General features: G+C 43.3%; 1 protein-coding gene across 1 annotated transcript in view; it reads right to left on the bottom strand.

Annotated features, from left to right (window-relative positions):
• plxdc2 (plexin domain containing 2) overlaps positions 1-20,348 on the bottom strand; it is a 461,845-nt gene that overhangs the window by 130,416 nt on the left and 311,081 nt on the right. Inside the window, exons 5-7 of the mRNA XM_033015387.1 lie at positions 8,439-8,561; positions 6,859-6,977; positions 4,978-5,077 (exon numbers count right to left, since the gene is read on the bottom strand). Of these exons, the coding sequence (XP_032871278.1) occupies positions 4,978-5,077; positions 6,859-6,977; positions 8,439-8,561 (342 nt within the window). The remainder of the gene's footprint in view (positions 1-4,977; positions 5,078-6,858; positions 6,978-8,438; positions 8,562-20,348) is intronic.

Here is a 20,348-nt window from a genome sequence, read left to right as displayed (position 1 = left end):
GCCTTGCTGAGGCAGCGTGAGGTATAAATGGTGTCAATAGAAGGGAGGTGTTGCATTTTGTGAAATCAAACCAGGGCAGGTCCTCCACAGTGAATGACAGGGCTCTGGGGAGAGTTATAGAGCAGAGGGATCTAGGATTGCAGGTACATAGTTCCTTGAAAGCAGCATCACAGATAGATACAGTGGTCAAGAAGGCTTTTTGTACACTGGCCTGCATCAGTTAGGGTATCGAGTATAGAATTTGAGATGTTATGTTGCAGTGTTAGTGGGGCCATATTTGGAGTATTGTGTTTCGGTCACCCTGCTTTTGGAAGGATGTTGTTAAGCTGGAAAGAACGCAGAGAAGATTTACAAGGCTGTTACCTGGAATTGAAAGCCTAAGCTATATGGAGAGAAGAGGACATTATGGCTTGAAGTGTAGGAGATGAGGGGTGATCTTATAGAGGTGCATAAGATCATGAGTGCAATAGATAGGGTAGATGCACAGAGTATTTTACCCCTATTAGAGGATTGTGAAATAGAAGACAAAGGTTTAAGATGAGAGGGGAAAGTTTTAATAGGAACCTGAGGGTTGTGGGGGGAAGGCAGGAGAATGGGATTTAGAGGGAAAGATAGATCAGCCGTGATTGAATAGCAGAGTAGACGTGATGGGCCGAATGGCCTAATTCTGTTCCTGGAAATTATGAACTTTTTCATAAAGAGGGCAGTGGGTGTATGAAATGAGCTGCCAGAGTAGGAGGTTGAGGCAAGTACTATAATAACATTTACAAGACATTTGGACATGTACAAGGATAAGAAAAGTTGAGAGGGATATGGGCCAAGCACAGACAGGTGGGACTAATGTAGAAGGTACGTTTTGGTGCCTGGTCAGGTTGGGCCGAAGGGCCTGTTTCTATGCTGTATGACTCTATGCCTCTAAATGACAGGGCCCTGGAAGTGTTTTGAAACAGAAAGATCTATGTGTACAAGAACATAGTTCCCTAAAAATAAAGATACAGGTAGACACGGCAGAGAATATTGTACAGTTGCCTTCATCATACAGGGCATTACTTCCATAAGTTAGACAATAGATAATAGACAAAAGACAATAGGTGCAGGAGTAGGCCATTTGGCCCTTCGAGCCAGCACCGCCATTCAATGTGTTCATAGCTGATCATCCCCAATCAGTACCCCGTTCCTGCCTTCTCCCCATATCCCCTATTTTTTATACTCCTCTATTTTTAAGAGCCCTATCTAACTCTCTCTTGAAAGCATCCAGAGAACCTGCCTCCACCGCCCTCTGAGGCAGTGAATTCCACAGACTCACAACTCTCTGTGAGAAAAAGTGTTTCCTCGTCTCCGTTCTAAATGGCTTACTCCTTATTCTTAAACTGTGGCCCCTGGTTCTGGACTCCCCCAACATCGGGAACATGTTTCCTGCCTCTGGGTGTCCAAGCCCTTAACAGGAGTTGTGGCATAACTTCACAGTTGTACAAACTGCTGTTGAGACTGCAAAGGAATATTATATGCCGTTCTTGTCACTGGTGTACAGGTTTAAGGTGAGAGGGGAAGGATTTGAAAAGGAGGTACGTTATTCAGAGGGTAATGGATACATGTCAGAGACAGTGATAGAGACAGGTACAACATTAAGTTTAAAAGAGATTTGGGCAGATTAGGAGTGATTTAGAGGGACATGAACCCAATTCAGGCAGATGAGACTACCCCAGGAACGCACCTTGGTCAGCTTGCAAGTTGGACCAAAGAACCTGTTTCCATGCTGTATAATTCTACTAATTAAATTAGTAGAATTAACTAACTATTTCTACATGATTAAATTGCAGGATTAATATCCAGAAGCCTTGATTTTGATCCAGGCATGAATTTCAATCCCAACATCGTAGCAGGAGAGGTTAATTTTATTGTAATGGTTTATTAATGTCATGTGGACCAAGATAGAGTGAAAACTTTGTTTGCATGTTATCTAGTCAAACTACACTATACATTAATACAGTCAAGTCGTGCACACGTACAACAGGTAGAGCAAAAGAGAAAAATTATGAGAGTGTACAATGTGTTATTACAGTATTATCGCATTACAGGTGCAGAGAAAAAAATCCAAGGTCCACAATGAGGTAGTTTGAAAGATCTGGACTGCACCTTAACTAATACAAGGACCGTTCAGTAGTCTGATAACATTGAGGAGGATGTGTATCGAAGAACTGCAGATGCAGTTTTAAATCGAAGGTAGACACAAAATGCTGGAGTAACTCAGCGGGTCAGGCAGCATCTCTGGAGGGAAGGAATGGGTGACGTTTCAGGTCGAGATCCTTCTTCAGACTGATGTCAGGGGAGGGGGCGGGACAAAGATAGAATGTAGTCGGAGACAATAAGACTAGTGGGACAACTGGGAAGGGGGAGGGGATAGAGAGGGAAAGCATTAGCTACCTGTATCTGAAGTTAGAGAATTCAATCTTCATACCGCTGAGGAGTAAATTACCCAAGCAAAATATGGGGTGCTGTTCCTCCAATTTGCGCTGGGCCTCACTCTGACAATGGAGGAGGCCCAGGTCAGAAAGGCAGATTGGGAATGGGAGGCGGAGTTGAAGTGCTGAGCCACTGGGAGATCAGGTAGGTTAAGAGGGACTGAGCGGAGGTGCTCAGCGAAATGATCGCTGAGCCTGCAATTGGTCTCGCCGATGTAGAAAAGTTGACACCTGGAACAGCAGATACAATAGATGGGGTTGGAGGAGGTGCAAGTGAACCTCTGCCTCACCTGGAAAGACTGTTTGGGTTCTTGGATGGAGTCGAGGGGGGGATGTAAAGGGACAGGTGCTGCATCTCCTGCGGTTGCTGGGAAAGGTATCTGGGGAGGGGGTGGTTTGGGTGGGACGGGACAAGCAAAGGAACACCTTTCAATACCGTGTCGGCAGGAACTACAGATGCTAGTTTAACTAAAGATAGGTACAAAAAGCTGGAGTAACTCAGCGGGACTGGCAGCATCTCTGGAGAGAAGGAATGAGAGAGAAGAGAGAAGCTTTCTTCAGACTGAAGAAGGGTCCTGACCCGAAACGTCACCCATTCTTTCTCTGCAAATATGCTGCTTGTCCCGCTGAGTTCCTCCAGTTTTTGTGTCTATGTTTCAATACCCTCTGTTCAAGAAGGAACTGCAGATGCTGAAAAATCGAAGGAAGACAAAAGTGCTGGAGAAACTCAACGGGAGCATCTATGGAGCGAAGGAAATAGGCAACGTTTGAGGCAGAAACCCTTCTTCAGACCCTCTTCTGTTCTAAATCAATTTATTTTCGTTTCCAAATTAAGAATTTGATTAAGCCAATATTACTATTGTTCTGCTACATAATTGTACATCCATAAGAATTTCTTAATAGCCAGTCTATACTAAATGCTCAATTCTCACATTGAGGTGTAACAAATTTAAGATTTCTTGCCAAAGCACACTATGGAAATATGCAGTTTGTATATAAAACATTAATCAAATGAATATTTTTCTGGAAAAGATCATCACATGATAATACCCAGCAAGATCAACCTCATGTCTGACTAAACAATAAATAATGTGTCAATAGAAATTATAAGCAGCGTTACGATCAGATAAAAGCGAGGCAATTGAGATTCTCTCTGCATTCCAATGAACCTACAAATACGCTGAGGCGACGAGACTTTCATTGTACTCTGGCAGTAATTGACTAGGGCTATGGTTGATTTAACAGCTCTGAAGAGAAACCACCAGGCAGACACATGTTTAAAGAACAGCTGACACAGGAGCTGCTTGTGCCAAACGTATTAAACTGTTCTAACCAGCACACTTTCATCATTATTATGTGGGCTAATTCTTCCAATCTGTGTGTATACTCGATTTTCTCTGCCAACACCCGGAGTTTCAATATCTTCTGATTACCAGCCCAGCATCGAGTCAGCTGAACCTTGCATGACCATCCTGCAAGAAATGTGATACCAATAATACAGCAGAGTAAATTCTGCCAACTAACTCAGGTATAATGGGCCAAAGGGCTCTTTCTTTACTATTTGATGCTCCTGTTTTCTGAACATATTGTATGGTATTCTTGCCGTTACTGGTCAGGGTATTGAGTATAAGAGTCAGGAAGTCAAAATGCAACTTTATAGGACTTTGGCTAGGCTGCATTTGGAGAGTTGTGTGCAGTTTTGGTTGCTCCAATACAGGAAGGATGTGCAGGATTTGGAAATGGTGCAGAGCATCCTCCGATTTACCACCCCTGATGCCTAGAATGATGTCTAGAACAGTGAGTATTGGCAATAAGGAGAGATTGGACAAACCTGGATTGTTTTCTGTGGAACGCTGAGGTTGAGGGTTGTCTTATAGAAATATATACAATTATGAAACGCAGAGATAGGGTAGATAGTGAGAACCTTTATCCAAGAATGGAAACATCTAATACTCGAGGGCATAACTTTAAGGTGAGATGGGCAAAGTTTAAAGGAGATATGCGGGAAAAGTATTTTTACACAGAGGGTGATTGAAGCTTGGAATGCACTGCTTTTTGGATAGACACATGGATATGCAGGGAATGGAGGGATATGGATTATGTATAGACAGATAAGTGTTTAGCGTGGCATCATGTTTGGCACAGATGTTGTGGGCCGAAGGGACTGTTTCGGTTCTGTGTTCTACTAGGTGATTTTATATGATTTCCTTTCTTAACTACTATGTCCTGTTTTCTAGCTTTTAGGGAATCTTAATTATGTGATAAATCATTTCTTTCGGAACAATAAACCATATACCACTAGCACATCTACATATTCAACTTTTTTTGAAACTCAACCTGAAGTTCAACTTCCAGATGTAATGCTCCACTTAAGTGCAGAAATCTACCGTTATATTTTACAATCTTAATTTGAAATAAGCTTCCCCTTTGGGAAAAGACGGAAAGCTCCTCACTAATCCTTTTTATGCCTGTGCAGCATGTTGTCAATGGAATGAATTAGTGTGTTTTCACCTACTGGGAATCTGCTGGATCTTGTGGACGACCACAAATGCATCTGACAGTCCCACTTTGACTGGGTGATTTGCTGAGTTTATCTGTGTCACGTAGATAGGTATCTGGAGGACAGAAAAAAGAAAACATGTAGGATTCTTTCAAATGAATGTCCATTATCCATTGCTCATTGCTACTGGGAACAAGTGGTTAGATCGGAATGAAACTTCTTCTTCTCTGAGTTGATTACAAAATGTAAGGCACATAGAACCATAAAACAATCTTAGCTTCTGTAAAGGGCCTGTCCCACGAGCATGCGACTCCATGCGGCAAGCGCGACCTAAAGGGCCTGTCCCACGAGCATGTGGCAAGCGCGACCAAACCAGAAGCGGGGGTCGAGAACCAGAAGCAGAAGGTCAAGTCAGTGACATGAAGTTCGAGCGAAGTCCACGGGAAGTTCGCGCGTAACGTACGGGGTTGAGATGGTGCGTACGGCGTCAAGATGCTGCGTATGCCCGTCGAGGCGGTGCGTACGGCGTCGAGGCAGCTGCGGGCCGGCAGGCCGTTGCTACGCGGAATTTTTGAACACGGTCAGTTTTTCGGAACCCCATGCGATGTCGGGACCAGCTCCGCACAACTCCATACGGCTCCGGCGATCGAAGTGGAACTGGCCCCGCGAGGCCGTACGGCTCAAGCGACCACGTTAGATCGCGATTGCTGCATGGAGTCGCATGCTCGTGGGACAGGCCCTTTAGGTCGCGCTTGCCGCATGGAGTCGCATGCTCGTGGGACAGACCCTTTACAATTTTCTGTTCAGTTAAAATTTTCTTTAGAAAACATTGCCGTATTAGTGATATTCTGGCCATATGTTAAAAATGTATTAGAATTCTGAACAACAACATATTCATATGTCGAGTTCTATTTCAGAATCACTCATGTGCAGATTACACTTCTCAGCAAATGATTAATTCATCAATTTGAACAAAGCTGCCTTTGTAAATAACTTTCTGTGAAATAAATGAATTGAAATACAACTGTTAAAAGGAATGTTGCAACTGTGAGTGCTAATATTGATTAGCCACTTTCTATGAAAAATAAAGGGAATGCGAATTTTCAATTTTTCTTAATTTTGACATTAGCTTGAGACATTTTTTTATCCATGAGACTTTAGCTAGAGCAAGGGACAGTCACATGCCAGCTTACTTTATAGAAATGATTTAGAATGTCTCAAACTGAAATACAGAAATCTAAAATCTCAGCACTTACAAGAACAATGAAAGGTTTTTTCTGAAATATTACTACTGATCTCATTTTTGTATCTTTACATTTTGCCCTGTGGAATTTTCCTTGAAAACATTGGGCAAAATTAATTTTATGTTCTTGCCATCATTGCTTTGGATACCTCAAGATGCAGAGTGCCCTTTGGAGGCAGTAAATGCAACAGCAATAGAATGATCACCTTTTAAATGTAATTTCATCATGATTAGAATCTGCCATGACATTTCAGGCAACTCCCCACCCCCCACCATCTGCACCACCCGATGCTAGGGGACAAATTAAATCCACGTAATTAAATCAATAAAGGGCAAACAGAGAACACCTCTAAGTTTTCCAAATTAATTTGCCTAAAAAATATTGTTGTGAGTGAAAAGGCGACTTGCCATTCTTCTCTGGCTTTGATGCCATTCTTATGATGTCAATCAAGATTTTTTACCTTAATTTTATCATTATTGCTGAGGTGACCCATTGTCTTATCTAACACATTTCATTGTACCGTTGACCCTGTGTTAACCTACATATGACAAATAAAACTGAACTGAACGGAATAGAAAACATTCAGTCAAGTACTCTTACACTGTGTATTTACTGGAATTGTCACAGAGATTAAACAAGTGGTAAAACTCACCTCTTTGTAACCAAAGACAATCCGTCCATCACTGTGCAGGGTGGCCTGGAAGGTGAAGCTTCCTAAATCATAGTTATCCTGTAGATGAACATTATCCCACTGTACAATCAGGGCAGTACCTGTATATCCAAATAAATATTAGTCTAAACAAGATCCTTTGATTGATGGCATCTGCAGGCTAGTCTGCTGAACAACACTGATACCCACAAAATAATAATTTTTAACAATTTAATTGATACATTTCTCAGATTTTATAAGAATGAATGCATTTAACACCTTTTTAAAGTTGTAACGAACAAAATATATACATATACTATATATATATATATGTGTATATATATACACATATTATACATCTATATATATATATACAGTATACATCTCTCTCTCTCTCTATATATATATATATATATATATATATATACAGTATACATCTATATATGTGTGTGTGTGTGTTTTCTGGGGCTGCAGCTGGGGAAGTGGTGGAATTGCTTACAGGTTTTCATTCTTGTGTATTTTTGTCAGTAAATTGAAAATTGTCAGCAAATTTTCTTTGGGTTTCTGCTGCTATTTCATCAAAGTTAAAACACGTGAAGGGTTGTGCTGGCAAACTGCTGTGGAATTTGAGGAGTAGGCAGGAGAAACATTGCTTACATAGAATTACAACACTAAACCAGGTTTATGAATACAATCCTTTAATGCTTGTGTCTAGCCTCCAAATGAACAATAGTCCTAATCACTTCATCCTCTATCTGAACCACTTATCCATCCTATCCTTAAATGCTGACGGTCCTTTCTGCAATCAAATTTCTTGCACTGAAGATCCTTCAATCTGAAAATGGCATGCATTGTTGAATGTTTAATAATGAGCATTGCATTCTTACTGTAAGTCTTATCGATGCTTAAAAGACTTTGATCTGTTAACAGAAGTGGAATTGTCATCATATCTAGCATCATTCCTGTTCCTGTGGCCATGCTGTTGATTTGCTGCTTGCAGTTATGATTCTGGTCATTGGTCATGTCATGATGTTAACGGCAGGGATTGCAAAGATGGTTTAATTTGTAGCTTATGTGTGAGGTTTATTAACCAATATCTTTGTGGCATATATAAATGCTACCTGCCAGAACTCAGCCCAGAACTGCACTGCTTCACTAACAGAGAATTGTGAATTAAAACTGCAGCACTAACGTTTTACAGCACAAGGGTTACTCATGATGGGATGCAGCCTTTGATATACAGTGCATCTATCAACAACGGTATCCTGCTGACAAATATTAGCTGTGCCATTTAGAAAGACAGGCATTAGTAAAGGTTGCTGTATATTAACATATCTGCAGATTTCAGGCTTATTAATTGCAAGTTTTCAATGCAATCATTTATAGGAGTTTACCAGTGATTGTTCCAATCTAGCCCAAGCCTTACCCACTGACCAAGAGTTAGAAAAGTAATGGTATTTAAATAATGGATTCAGCTCATAACTGATATTTAGAACATGCAAAAGAATTCTGTGTTACAATTTCAGAGAGCACAAAAGAAATTGCAATGTTCTACAAAGTGATCTGATAAAACTTGTCATTACCATTGTCAAAGTATCTTACAGTTGAATTCCTGGACACACTTGGGTCGAAGTTGGCCATGAGTGGCGCAATATACTGAGTGGCCGTCAACATGCGGTGTACAACTTCACCCGTGTAGATAAAGCCTGCACAAAATAAAATTATGCAAAATGAAATCCATTATTCATAGGAACAATGATTTATGATTTTAAAGCACATAAATTATGCAACATTGATTGAGTATTTAATAAATTGTTTGTTTTCACCAAAGAGGAACAAGGACCTTAAAGTAAAGTATCATAAACAAGATCAGCATTGATTTCTTTACCACTTGAATACCCTGAGTGATTCTGCCATCCCGTTCAGATTCTCCTTTATACAAAAAGGGAAAACAAATGATCATGGAAATGTGAAATAAAAGCAGAAAATGCTCGAAATTATTAGTAAAGCAATAGACAATAGACAATAGACAATGGGTGCAGGAGTAGGCCATTCGTCCCCTCGAGCCAGCACCGCCATTCAATGCGATCATGGCTGAACACAGGCAGCATTGGTGGAGAGCGTGTGCGGACGTGGCGCCGACTGACGAGAGGCCGAAGCAAAGAAGTTGAAGCCAAAGAACGGAATGGAAACGAGGCCGAAACAACAGTAAACAGAAAGAGTCCAAAGACGAAACAACGAAAAGCGTCCCACAGTCACTGACTGCGATGCACCGCCATTGGACCCCAACCCTCACATCACGGTGATTCCCCCCACCCCCCTCCGTCAGTGACTGTGGGACACTCCCGCAGGTGGAGACGGATGAGAGAGAGAAGGGGGAGAGAAGGGGAAAGAGAGAAGGGTGAGAAGGGGGGAAGTGAGAAGGGGGAGAGAGAAGAGAGAGAATAGAGCAGAGGGGAGAGAGAAGGGAGAGAGAGAGGGGGAGAGAGAAGAGTGGAGAGAGAGAAGAGGGAGGCGGGAGCGTTGGGTCCATTTTCCCACACAAGCCATAGGTGACTGGGCAATCTGAACCCAAGCACCAAGTTGTAAGCGGCCGAAGGTGCGCATCCCTCGGGACAGCCCCCACTCTCCCACGGCCACCCTCTGCGGGCTGTGGGTCAGGTGGAGCGGAGGTTTGGGACAATGTTCATGCCTTCACAGTGATGTGATGGACACATGTCTGGACCAAATGCTGACAAGTCCCGCCCCCCGGCAACGTCATGTCCATTATTGGACTTTTCTGTTGAGCGGCAGTCGGTCTTTTGGCTTGTAGGCGACGCCACCTTTCGGGTAGGTGGCGTTTCGACAGAGCGGCCATTCGGTAAGTTTGCATTTAGGCGTCCCATCCTTTCGGTTAGTAGGCGTTTCGTCTTCGGACTCTTTCGGTTTATTGGCGTTTCGGCCTCGTTCCCATTCTGTTCTTTGGCTTCGACTTCTTTGCTTCGGCCTCTCGTCTGTCAGCGCCACGTCCGGGTACCCGGTGGAGAGAACCCCAGAGTTAATACTTCAGATCGATGACCATCCATTAGGGATCTTTATTCATCTTTCCTTCAACTATCAAAGTAAAAAAGAATAACGAGGTATATCTCTTGACAGTGTGATAGCCTGGAATAGTTCATTGCCACGACATAAGTTGCACTGGAATTCATTTGAAGTTCACATTTAGATTGGGTGAACCTGAGATAGGGTTCATGCCCTGGAAGGAAGAAGGAGAGCAAGGATTGCGATTTGGATCAGAAAAGATGGAAAAGTATGGAACCTGGACTGAAAAGATACAGCATTCTGAAAGGGAAATTCAACCAGACCGACAGCAATACAGAGAAATGCATGTACAGAGAGTAATGAGGCACACTAAAAGCTGTGGTCAGATTTTATGAGGCTGGAACGGACTGGTTTTCTGTGAAATGGGACTATCAAATTCAGCTGATCACTCACATGTATACACAACTTTGAGCTGCCAAAAAAATGATCAGTGGCCAAAAAGTCTGCAATGGTCATATCCTGCCAGTTGAGCTCAAAACGGTTTAGCACCTGCTACTTGAGGCAGATACAATAGCAATATTTAAAAGACATTTCGACAAGTATGTGGATAGGAAAGGTTTAGAAGGATATGGACCAGGCATTGGCAAATGGGACCAGCTGGGATCGGGTATCTTGGTCAGCATAGATAAATTGGGCCAAAGGGCCTGTTTCCATGCTGTATGACTCTATGTGTTTTAGACTGGATAGGGAGAACTCACTTCCCATGGAAACACTGCCCTTGACAGGAGATATAACCTGAATATCAACAGCTAGACTTTCAGTGTTACTGTCCCGTCGATCCAAGCACCATGGTGATTTACTGCTTTAATTGTAAAATCTCCAGATTTTTAAATCCATTGTAAAAAGAGGCATTGAGTAAAATATTCAGATTTGAGACCTTAATAGACTGATCATTACGCCTTCCATTTTCACATTTGGGTCCAGACATTATATCTCATTCCATTATTTGCTTGTATTATTAGAAAAAAGTGCCTTTTCCATTTTTGGGCCACATTGATGCTTTCTGTGCCCAATACTGGTGTCTGGAGTCCATCAACAGAGAGCAATCTTGTCACTGTGGTGGTGTGCTTCTTTAGACAACATGTTTAACAAACAAGAGCATTCATATTCTAAGCAGCAAATCAACATGGGATGCAGGCTGTGATGATAGTTCTCTCCAACATAGTCACACATAACAATGACAAACAATTCACTTCCATGCGTTCTTTTAACAAAAACAAACAAATTAATTTACTATAGAGGTTCAGCGTGTTTTTTTTTCTTTTCGAGCATTGCTCTATATATCCCCAAAAGAGCAGGCAATTACTGTGTGGGTGTGTGGGTGGGTGGGTATGAGTGTGTGTGGGTGTGTGGGTGGGTGGGTATGAGTGTGTGTGTGTGTGTATGTGTGTGGGTGAGTGTGTGTGTGTGTGTGTGTGTGTGTGTGTGTGTGTGTGTGTGTGTGTGTGTGTGTGTGTGTGTGTCTGTGGGTGTGTGATTGAGTGTGTGTCTGTGGGTGGGTGGCTGTGAGTGTGTTTGAGTGTGTGTGTGTGGGTGGTTGGGTGTGTGTGTGAGTGTCTGAGGGTGGGTGTGTGTGTGTGAGTGTGGGTGTGTGTGAGTGTGTGTGTGTGTGTGTGTGTGTGTGTGTGTGTGTGTGTGTGTGTGTGTGGGTACGAGTGTGTGTGTGTGTGTGTGTGTGGGTGTGAGTGTGTGTGTGTGTGTGTGGGGGTGGGTGTGAGTGTGTGTGTGTGTGTGTGTGTGTGTGTGTGTGTGTGTGAGTGTGTGTGTGAAGGCCCAGAGCTGTGGGAGAGTCAGAATGAGTTGATGCCGGGCCCGCTAGCCATGCATGTGCTGTTGGTGGTTTCCGGGTCCGCTGCCATTTCGAGATCATCAGCTGCGCCTGCGCAGTTGGCCCACCACCATCTTGAAATCGCCAGTTTGACATGTGGCACCATGGCGATCATTGGCGTCTCAATGGGAGACCGTCAGCCCCCTCACAATTTAATATGGCACCGTCTCCCTGCGCGTGCGCAGTGGGCCCGGTATCAGCGCGTGCGGATTTTAAAATAACTGAAAGTCTCCCCGCGCTTGCCTTCCTTGAAATCCTCTTTTAGGAGCCTCGCATGGCAACCAAGGCCATATTGCCCGTCAGCCGCCTTGTCGCATTGACTACTGTAGTTATGAAGACCCTTGAAAGACTTATGCTGGCCTAGCTGCAGTTTGCATACCGGGCCAATAGATCAGTGGATGACCGAGTCAACCTGGAAAGTGGTGAAATCATTGGTCAAAGTCAGCATGGATTTACAAAAGGTAAATCATGTCTGACAAATCTTATAGAATTTTTCGAGGATGTAACTAGTAGCGTGGATAGGGGAGAACCAGTGGATGTGGTGTATCTGGACTTCCAGAAGGCTTTCGACAAGGTCCCACATAAGAGATTAGTATACAAACTTAAAGCACACGGCATTGGGGGTTCAGTATTGATGTGGATAGAGAACTGGGTGGCAAACAGGAAGCAAAGAGTAGGAGTAAACGGGTCCTTTTCACAATGGCAGGCAGTGACTAGTGGGGTACCGCAAGGCTCAGTGCTGGGACCCCAGCTATTTACAATATATATTAATGATCTGGATGAGGGAATTGAAGGCAATATCTCCAAGTTTGCGGATGACACTAAGCTGGGGGGCAGTGTTAGCTGTGAGGAGGATGCTAGGAGACTGCAAGGTGACTTGGATAGGCTGGGTGAGTGGGCAAATGTTTGGCAGATGCAGTATAATGTGGATAAATGTGAGGTTATCCATTTTGGTGGCAAAAACAGGAAAGCAGACTATTATCTAAATGGTGACCGACTAGGAAAAGGGGAGATGCAGCGAGACCTGGGTGTCATGGTACACCAGTCATTGAAAGTAGGCATGCAGGTGCAGCAGGCAGTGAAGAAAGCGAATGGTATGTTAGCTTTCATAGCAAAAGGATTTGAGTATAGGAGCAGGGAGGTTCTACTGCAGTTGTACAGGGTCTTGGTGAGACCACACCTGGAGTATTGCGTACAGTTTTGGTCTCCAAATCTGAGGAAGGACATTATTGCCCTAGAGGGAGTGCAGAGAAGGTTCACCAGACTGATTCCTGGGATGTCAGGACTGTCTTATGAAGAAAGACTGGATAGACTTGGTTTATACTCTCTAGAATTTAGGAGATTGAGAGGGGATCTTATAGAAACTTTTATAACCAGTTGGACAGGCTAGATGCAGGAAGATTGCTCCCGATGTTGGGGTAGTCCAGGACAAGGGGTCACAGCTTAAGGATAAGGGGAAATCCTTTAAAACCGAGATGAGAAGAACTTTTTTCACACAGAGAGTGGTGAATCTCCGGAACTCTCTGCCACAGAGGGTAGTCGAGGCCAGTTCATTGGCTATATTTAAGAGGGAGTTAGATGTGGCCCTTGTGGCTAAGGGGATCAGAGGGTATGGAGAGAAGGCAGGTACAGGATACTGAGTTGGATGATCAGCCATGATCATATTGAATGGCGGTGCAGGCTCGAAGGGCCGAATGGCCTACTCCTGCACCTAATTTCTATGTTTCTATGTTTCTAACCTAGGCTTGCACTTAGACCGCCAGGGGACCTATGCAAGGACTTTGTTTGTGGATTTTATCTCTGCATTCAACACCATTGAGCCTGAGCTACTACACTCCAAACTCTCCCAGTTGACTGTGCCTGAACCTCTCTGTCAGTGGATCACCAACTTCCTGACCGATAGGAAGCAGCATGTGAGGCTAGGAAAACACATCTCGGATCCACAGACCCTCAGCATAGGAGCGCCACGAGGCTGTGTACTCTACTCTCTCTACACCAAGGACTGCACCTCCACAGACTCCACTGTCAAGCTTCTCAAGATTGCGGAAGACATTGATTGGACAGATACAGGATGGGGAGGAATCAGCCTACAGACGAGAAGTGACACAGCTGGCGTCCTGGTGCCTTCGTAACAACCTGGAGCCCAATGCTCTTAAGACTGTGGAATTGAAAGTAGACTTTAGGAGAGTTCCCCCTCCCCTCGCCCCACTCCCCATCAACAACACCACAGTCACATCTGTGAAGTATTTTAAGTTCCTTGGAACCATCATCTCCAAGGACCTTAAATAGGGAGGGGGGCACCATCGACTCCACAGTCAAAAAGGGCCCGGCAGAGCATGTATTTCCTGCAGCAGCTGAGGAAACACAATCTGCCACAGGCAATGATGGTCCAATTCTATACGGCCATCGTAGAGTCTGTCCTCACTTTCTCCATCATGGTCTGTTTGGCTCAGCCACCAAGCACGACATCCGGAGGCTGCAGCGAATCGTTCGATCAGCTGAAGGTTGTTGGCTGCAACCTTCCCCCCATTGACAAATTATACACTGGCCAGGAAGGGAGCGGGTAAAATAATCTCTGGTCCCTCTCACCCTGCCCACAAAATCTTTGAAGCACTTCCCTCTGGAAGGCGACTCCGGCCTGTCAAAGCCACCACAGCCAGACATAAAAACAGCTTTTTTCCACGAGTAGTGACTACTCAATAACCAGACGTTTGTAGCCTCCTTTTGCTCCGGTATTTTATTTCATTCACATGTTTAAACCATATTGTTTTATTTTTAATGTTTTATGTTTTATTCCTAATTGTTTACTGTATGTCGTGCTGTTACTTGCGTGCGGGGCACCAAGGCACATTCCTTGTACTTGTACATACTTGGGCAATAAACCTTAATTCATTCAATCATTCATTCATTCATTCATTCATTCATTCATTCATTCATTCATTCATTCATTCATTCATTCATTCATAATAGAGTGTATAATGGTAACTGTAATTTTCAGAACTGAGTAGCAGGATGGTGTAATTTATGTCACGTTATATATTCATCAGTCTCATGAATATGTGTGAGTATGCGCAATGTACTTTTGTAAAATAAAGAGGACCCACACTGGCAACAGCGTGCACTGAAAACCTGTGCTTTGTTTTCTATCTAAATGCCACTGCCGCAATATCTTACAGTTACTATCAGCAGTGTGAAATCATCAAGTTTAATAACTTGGTTCAGCCGGATGCTACCAGAAGATACTGAAAGATCTTCAATCAATAAAATGTAAGAGGTGCATTTTCTGTCAATGCATGTACCTACATGGCAACCTTTCGGTGTGCTTTCTTCTCATGCTAACGTCATTTTGGAAAATCAGAGGCTTACAAGATTAATATGATAATTCTAAAATCCCCTGAACACACAGCACGTTTGCATTATTTGCTATCTTTTTCCACAATTGATCATCCAATTGCAGGATTACTGACTGCCACACTTCCAGTTTGCAAATGTGTTGAACAATTTTATCCTCAAGTCAATGCCAAATGACATTTACACTTTGGTTTCTATTGAGGATGGAGCTTGACCTTTTCTTTTCACAGATGTTGTCCAATCTTTACTTCACATCCGACCATGTAACGGCATGTTGCCATTCAGGGTAGTGATATCAATGTTTGAAAACAATTTGATTTATGTCTCCGAGTTTTATGACATCTGTGAATTCAGAAATCATGCCCAATGCATCCAAGTCTAAGTCAAGTAATTGGCCTTCTATTGATCTCTGGTGATCTCCACTTGACATTTCTTTCCATTCTGAAAGACAATATTTCACTATTGCTATCTCATTCATCCTCCAGTTTCCGTTCTTTTCTGTTGGCCTTCAGCCTTGATGACAAGCTTTTTACATGGCAGTCTTTTTGACCCCATTTTGCTCATCAGCCATCCTTCTTACTTCAAAAAACGTTTTCATGTTAGTTGGATATGATTTGCCTTTAACACCAATGCTCGTTTTCTCTGATCAGTCTCCACTTGTCAAAATTACAGCTTGCACTTACTCTAATTATTGTTTCTATATCATTTCTAATCATCAAGGTTAAAACTGACTGTTTTGTAATTACTGGGCTTATCCCAAATCACTTTCCTGAGCAGAAATATACCATTTGTGATGTTCCAGTCCACAGGACCACCTCATCTGCTGTACACAAGAGTTGGCTGGTACATATTTTTGCATCATCTCTGAGACAAGTTTCAACCAAATAAAGAGGCAAGGAATCATACATAAATTCATAAGTTCCAAGAGCAGAATGAGGCCATTCAGCCCATCAGGTACACACTGCCATTCAATCATCGCTGATCAATTTATCTTTCCCTCTCAACCCCATTCTCCTGGCCTCTACCCATAACCCCTGACACCTGTACTAATCAAAAATCTATTAATCTCTGCCTTTAAAAAATCCATTGACTTGGCCTCCACAGCCCTCTGTGGCAATGAATTCCATAGATTCTTCACCCTCCGATTAAACAAATTTCTTCCTCGTCTTCATAAAGGTACGTCCTTTTATTCTGAGGCTATGACTTCTGGTCCTAGACTCTCCCATAAGTGGAAACATCCTCTCCACACCCATTCCACACAGCACTGAATGGAATCCTTCAGCCAACTGAGTCTGCGCGAACCCACTACACATGTTGACTATCTGTAGAGGCCAATTGGCCTACAAACCTGCGTGTTTAAGGGCTGTGGAGAAAACCAGAATACCCAGAGCAAACCCACGGGATCACATGGAGAATATGCAAATGTCGTACTGATAGTATCAAAGGTTAGGATCCACTGTATTTCCCCAAATAAGCCAGGGATATTTTGGTTGGAATCTTGTCAATTTGTTCCCTAACTTCCCTCAGCCATCCAGGATGCATCTCATCTAATACCAACTGATCCAATTGCAGTGCAGTTGCCAGTAACTCCTCTTTAACACATTACATCTCATCCACAAACTCAATGATTGATTCATCTGTTTAGGAAAATGGACAAGGGAGAGCCAGTGGATGTAGTGTGCCTGGACTTTCAGAAAGCATTTGATAAGGTCCCACATAGGAGATTAGCGGGAAACATTAGAGCACATGGTATTGGGGGTAGAGTGCTGACATGGATAGAAAATTGGTTGGCAGGCAGGAAACAAAGAGTAAGAATTAACGGGTCCCTTTCAGAATGGCAGGCAGTGACTAGTGGGGTACCGCAAGGTTCGATGCTGGGACCACAGTTATTTACAATATACATCAATGATTTAGATGAAGGGATTCAAAGTAACATTAGCAAATTTTCAAATGACACAAAGCTAGGTGGCAGTGTGAACTGTGAGGAGGATGCTTTGAGGGTGCAGGGTGACTTGGACAGGGTGGGTGAGTGGGCGGATGGATGCATGGCAGATGCAGTTTAATGTGGATAAATGTGAGGTTATCCACTTTGGAGGTAAAAACAGGAAGGCAGATTATTATCTGAATAGTGTCAGGTTGGGAAAAGGGGAAGTACAAAGAGACCTGGGGGTCCTTGTTCATCACACTAAAAGTAAGCATGCAGGTACAGCAGGCAGTGAAGAAAGCTAATGGCATGTTGGCCTTCCTAACACGAGGAGTTGAGTATAGGAGCAAAGAGGTCCTTCTGCAGTTGTACAGGGCCCTAGTGAGACCACACCTGGAGTATTGTGTGCAGTTTTGGTCTCCAAATTTGAGGATGGACATTCTTGCAATTGAGGGAGTGCAGTGTAGGTTCACAAGGTTAATTCCCAGGATGGCGGACTGTCATATGTTGATAGAATGGAGCGGCTGGGCTTGTATACTCTGGAATTTAGGATGAGAGGAGATCTTATTGAAACATAAAAGATTATTAAGGGATTGGACACGCTAGAGGCAGGAAACATGTTCCCGATGTTGGGGGAGTCCAGAACCAGGGGCCACAGTTTAAGAATAAGTGGTAGGCCATTTAGAACGGAGACGAGAAAAAACCTTTTCACCCAGAGAGTTGTGAATCTGTGGAATTCTCTGCCTCAGAAGGCAGTGGGGACCAATTCTCTAGATGCTTTCAAGAGAGTGTTAGAGCTCTTAAAGATAGCAGATTCAGGGGATATGGTAAGAACACAGGAACGGGGTACTGAATGTGGATGATCAGCCATGATCACAGTGAATGGCGGTGCTGGCTCGAAAGGCCGAATGGCCTACTCTTGCACCTATTGTCTATTGTCTATTCCAGCATCATCACTTTTCTTGGTGAAGACTTGGTGTAGAGGTCCCACTTATAGTAGTAGTACCTCAGCCATGTCCTCTATATCATGAATATTTTGCTTCATTCTCTGTTTAGCCCGACCTAACTGCTTTCCACCCCTTTCTGGGTCAGATGGTTATTGAATATAGTTTTCCTTTTAGGTTTATTGCCGGTTTTTCTTGTGCTCTCTCTTCTTCCCTCTTAAATGCTCCTCTTTAGACCCTCAAGCCCATCCTCGCTGAACTTTCTGTAATCAGAGGAGGTGACAATTGGTTTATCAGCCAGCCTAGGTTCAAACTTGGGTCTTAAATGCTTTGTGGTTGCACCACACTCACCATCACCTCCGTGACTTGTTTATTTACCAAACTATTCAGTCACATAAGAGATATTTGTCTTTTACCCATTCCTTTCTAGATTTTCATATTTTTGATTTCCATGCAACTACACACGGTGAAACTAATTTATGGTCCTTGCTTTAAACAGTTTACCAAACGACATACAACAATCTAATGTTTAAGAAAATGTTCGTCACGGACTGGAAGGGCCGAGATGGCCTGTTTCCGTGCTGTAATTGTTATATGGTTATATTATATGAAAGAACTGCAGATGCTGGAAAAATCGAAGGTAGACAAAAATGCTGGAGAAACTCAGTAGTCTCCTACTCAGACTACCTGAAATTGGAGAAGTCAATGTTCATACCGCTGGGGTGTAAACTGCCCCAGTTTGCACCACAGCAGTAGGAACATTGACTTCCCCAATTTCAGGTAGTCCTTACTTTCTCCCGCCTTCCCCTCCCCTTTTTAGCTCTCCAACAGCCCACTGTCTCCACCTCTTCCTTTTTTCTTCCCGCCCCCGCCCCCCCCCCCCCCCCACCCCCCACCTCCACATCAGTCTGAACAAGGGTCTCGACCCGAAACGTCACCGATTCCTTCGCTCCTTCGATGCTGCCTCACCCGCTGAGTTTCTCCAGCATTTTTGTCTACCTACAACAATCTAATTGTAGTTCAGGAGAATGTGTGTAAGCTGCTGCAACCCAACAAAATGTTACTGACATGAATGCTGGAAAAATAGGGTAAAATTATGTTTAACAATACCAAGATGGCTGAAATGTAGATTGTGGGGATATAAATGTTGCTCAGCAAATAACAAGTAAGGAAGTATATTATTGGATGAGCTGCAAGCCTAAGAATGAGATTAGTGACAAGAGACCTGAAGAAAGCTCTATCTGATCAATCCACATTGTAATTATGTACATGGCTTGTTTCAGGATGAAAAATGCTTATAATAGAAACATAAGTGTGTGTAATTGTAAATAAGTAGTAATATTCAGCCTTTAAGAGGAATTTATTGCAGGAGCCAAGGTTCTCTTTCAGACTTCATGGGGAAGTGACAAATCCTAGCTGGTCTCAGCCAGGCATGCATGCTCTTAAGCTAGCTTAGTTTAGTGTTGTTCAGAAATACAGCGTGGAAATAGGTCCTTCGGCCCACCGAGTACATTCCGACCAACGAAGACCCGTACAATAGTTCATAAGTTATAGGAGCAGAATTAGGGCATTCGGCCCATCAAGTCTACTCCGCCATTCAATCCTGGCTGATCTATCTTTTAACCCCATTCTTTTACCTTCTCCCCATAACCCCTGACACCCGTACTAATCAAGAATCTATCTATCTCTGCCTTAAAATGTTACATTGACTTGGCCTCCACAGCCTTCTATCCTACACACTCGGGACAATCCAGAGAAGCCAATTAACCTACAAAACTGCACGCCTTTGGAATGTGGGAGGAAATCCAGAACACCAGGAGAAAACCCACGTGGTCATAGGGAGAATGTGCAAACTCTGTACAGGATCAAACCAGGCTCTGGCACCGTAAGGCACCAACTCTACCGCTGAACTACCAGTATCACCAAACATCAGTTTCTGCATCTATAATGATCACCTTCTGACTAGTGTGCACTAGTTTTGTGCAAAACAGATAAACCAGCAACCCGTATCAGAGTGAATCAGGTTGAATCACTGGCTGCACGCAAAAGATCAGTGTTAACATTCTGAGTACATATGGGCTACAGCTTGTCCATTATTTGTTTGGGATATCAAATTTTTAATGTGCACTCTCCGTCTGGAGATGTCTTCTGAAGTTAATATCTTTCCCTGTCAATTACAGGCTTACAAGAGTAATGGAGCACCACTGTCTGTGCACCTTTCCTGAATATTTGCAAACACCAGCTCAGCGTTATGGATCTGGAGGCTTGAAGAGGTAAAATTCATTATGTCAGTGCAGAATGACAAGGTGCAAGCAACACCGAGTAATTGAAACAGTGCGTGGATTTGTGCTGGAGAAACAGCAAC

This window comes from Amblyraja radiata, chromosome 2, assembly GCF_010909765.2.
Source record: "Amblyraja radiata isolate CabotCenter1 chromosome 2, sAmbRad1.1.pri, whole genome shotgun sequence".
NCBI lineage: Eukaryota > Metazoa > Chordata > Chondrichthyes > Rajiformes > Rajidae > Amblyraja > Amblyraja radiata.
Note: the sequence above shows the minus strand (reverse complement) of the source record. Positions and strands in the feature narration are given on the sequence as shown.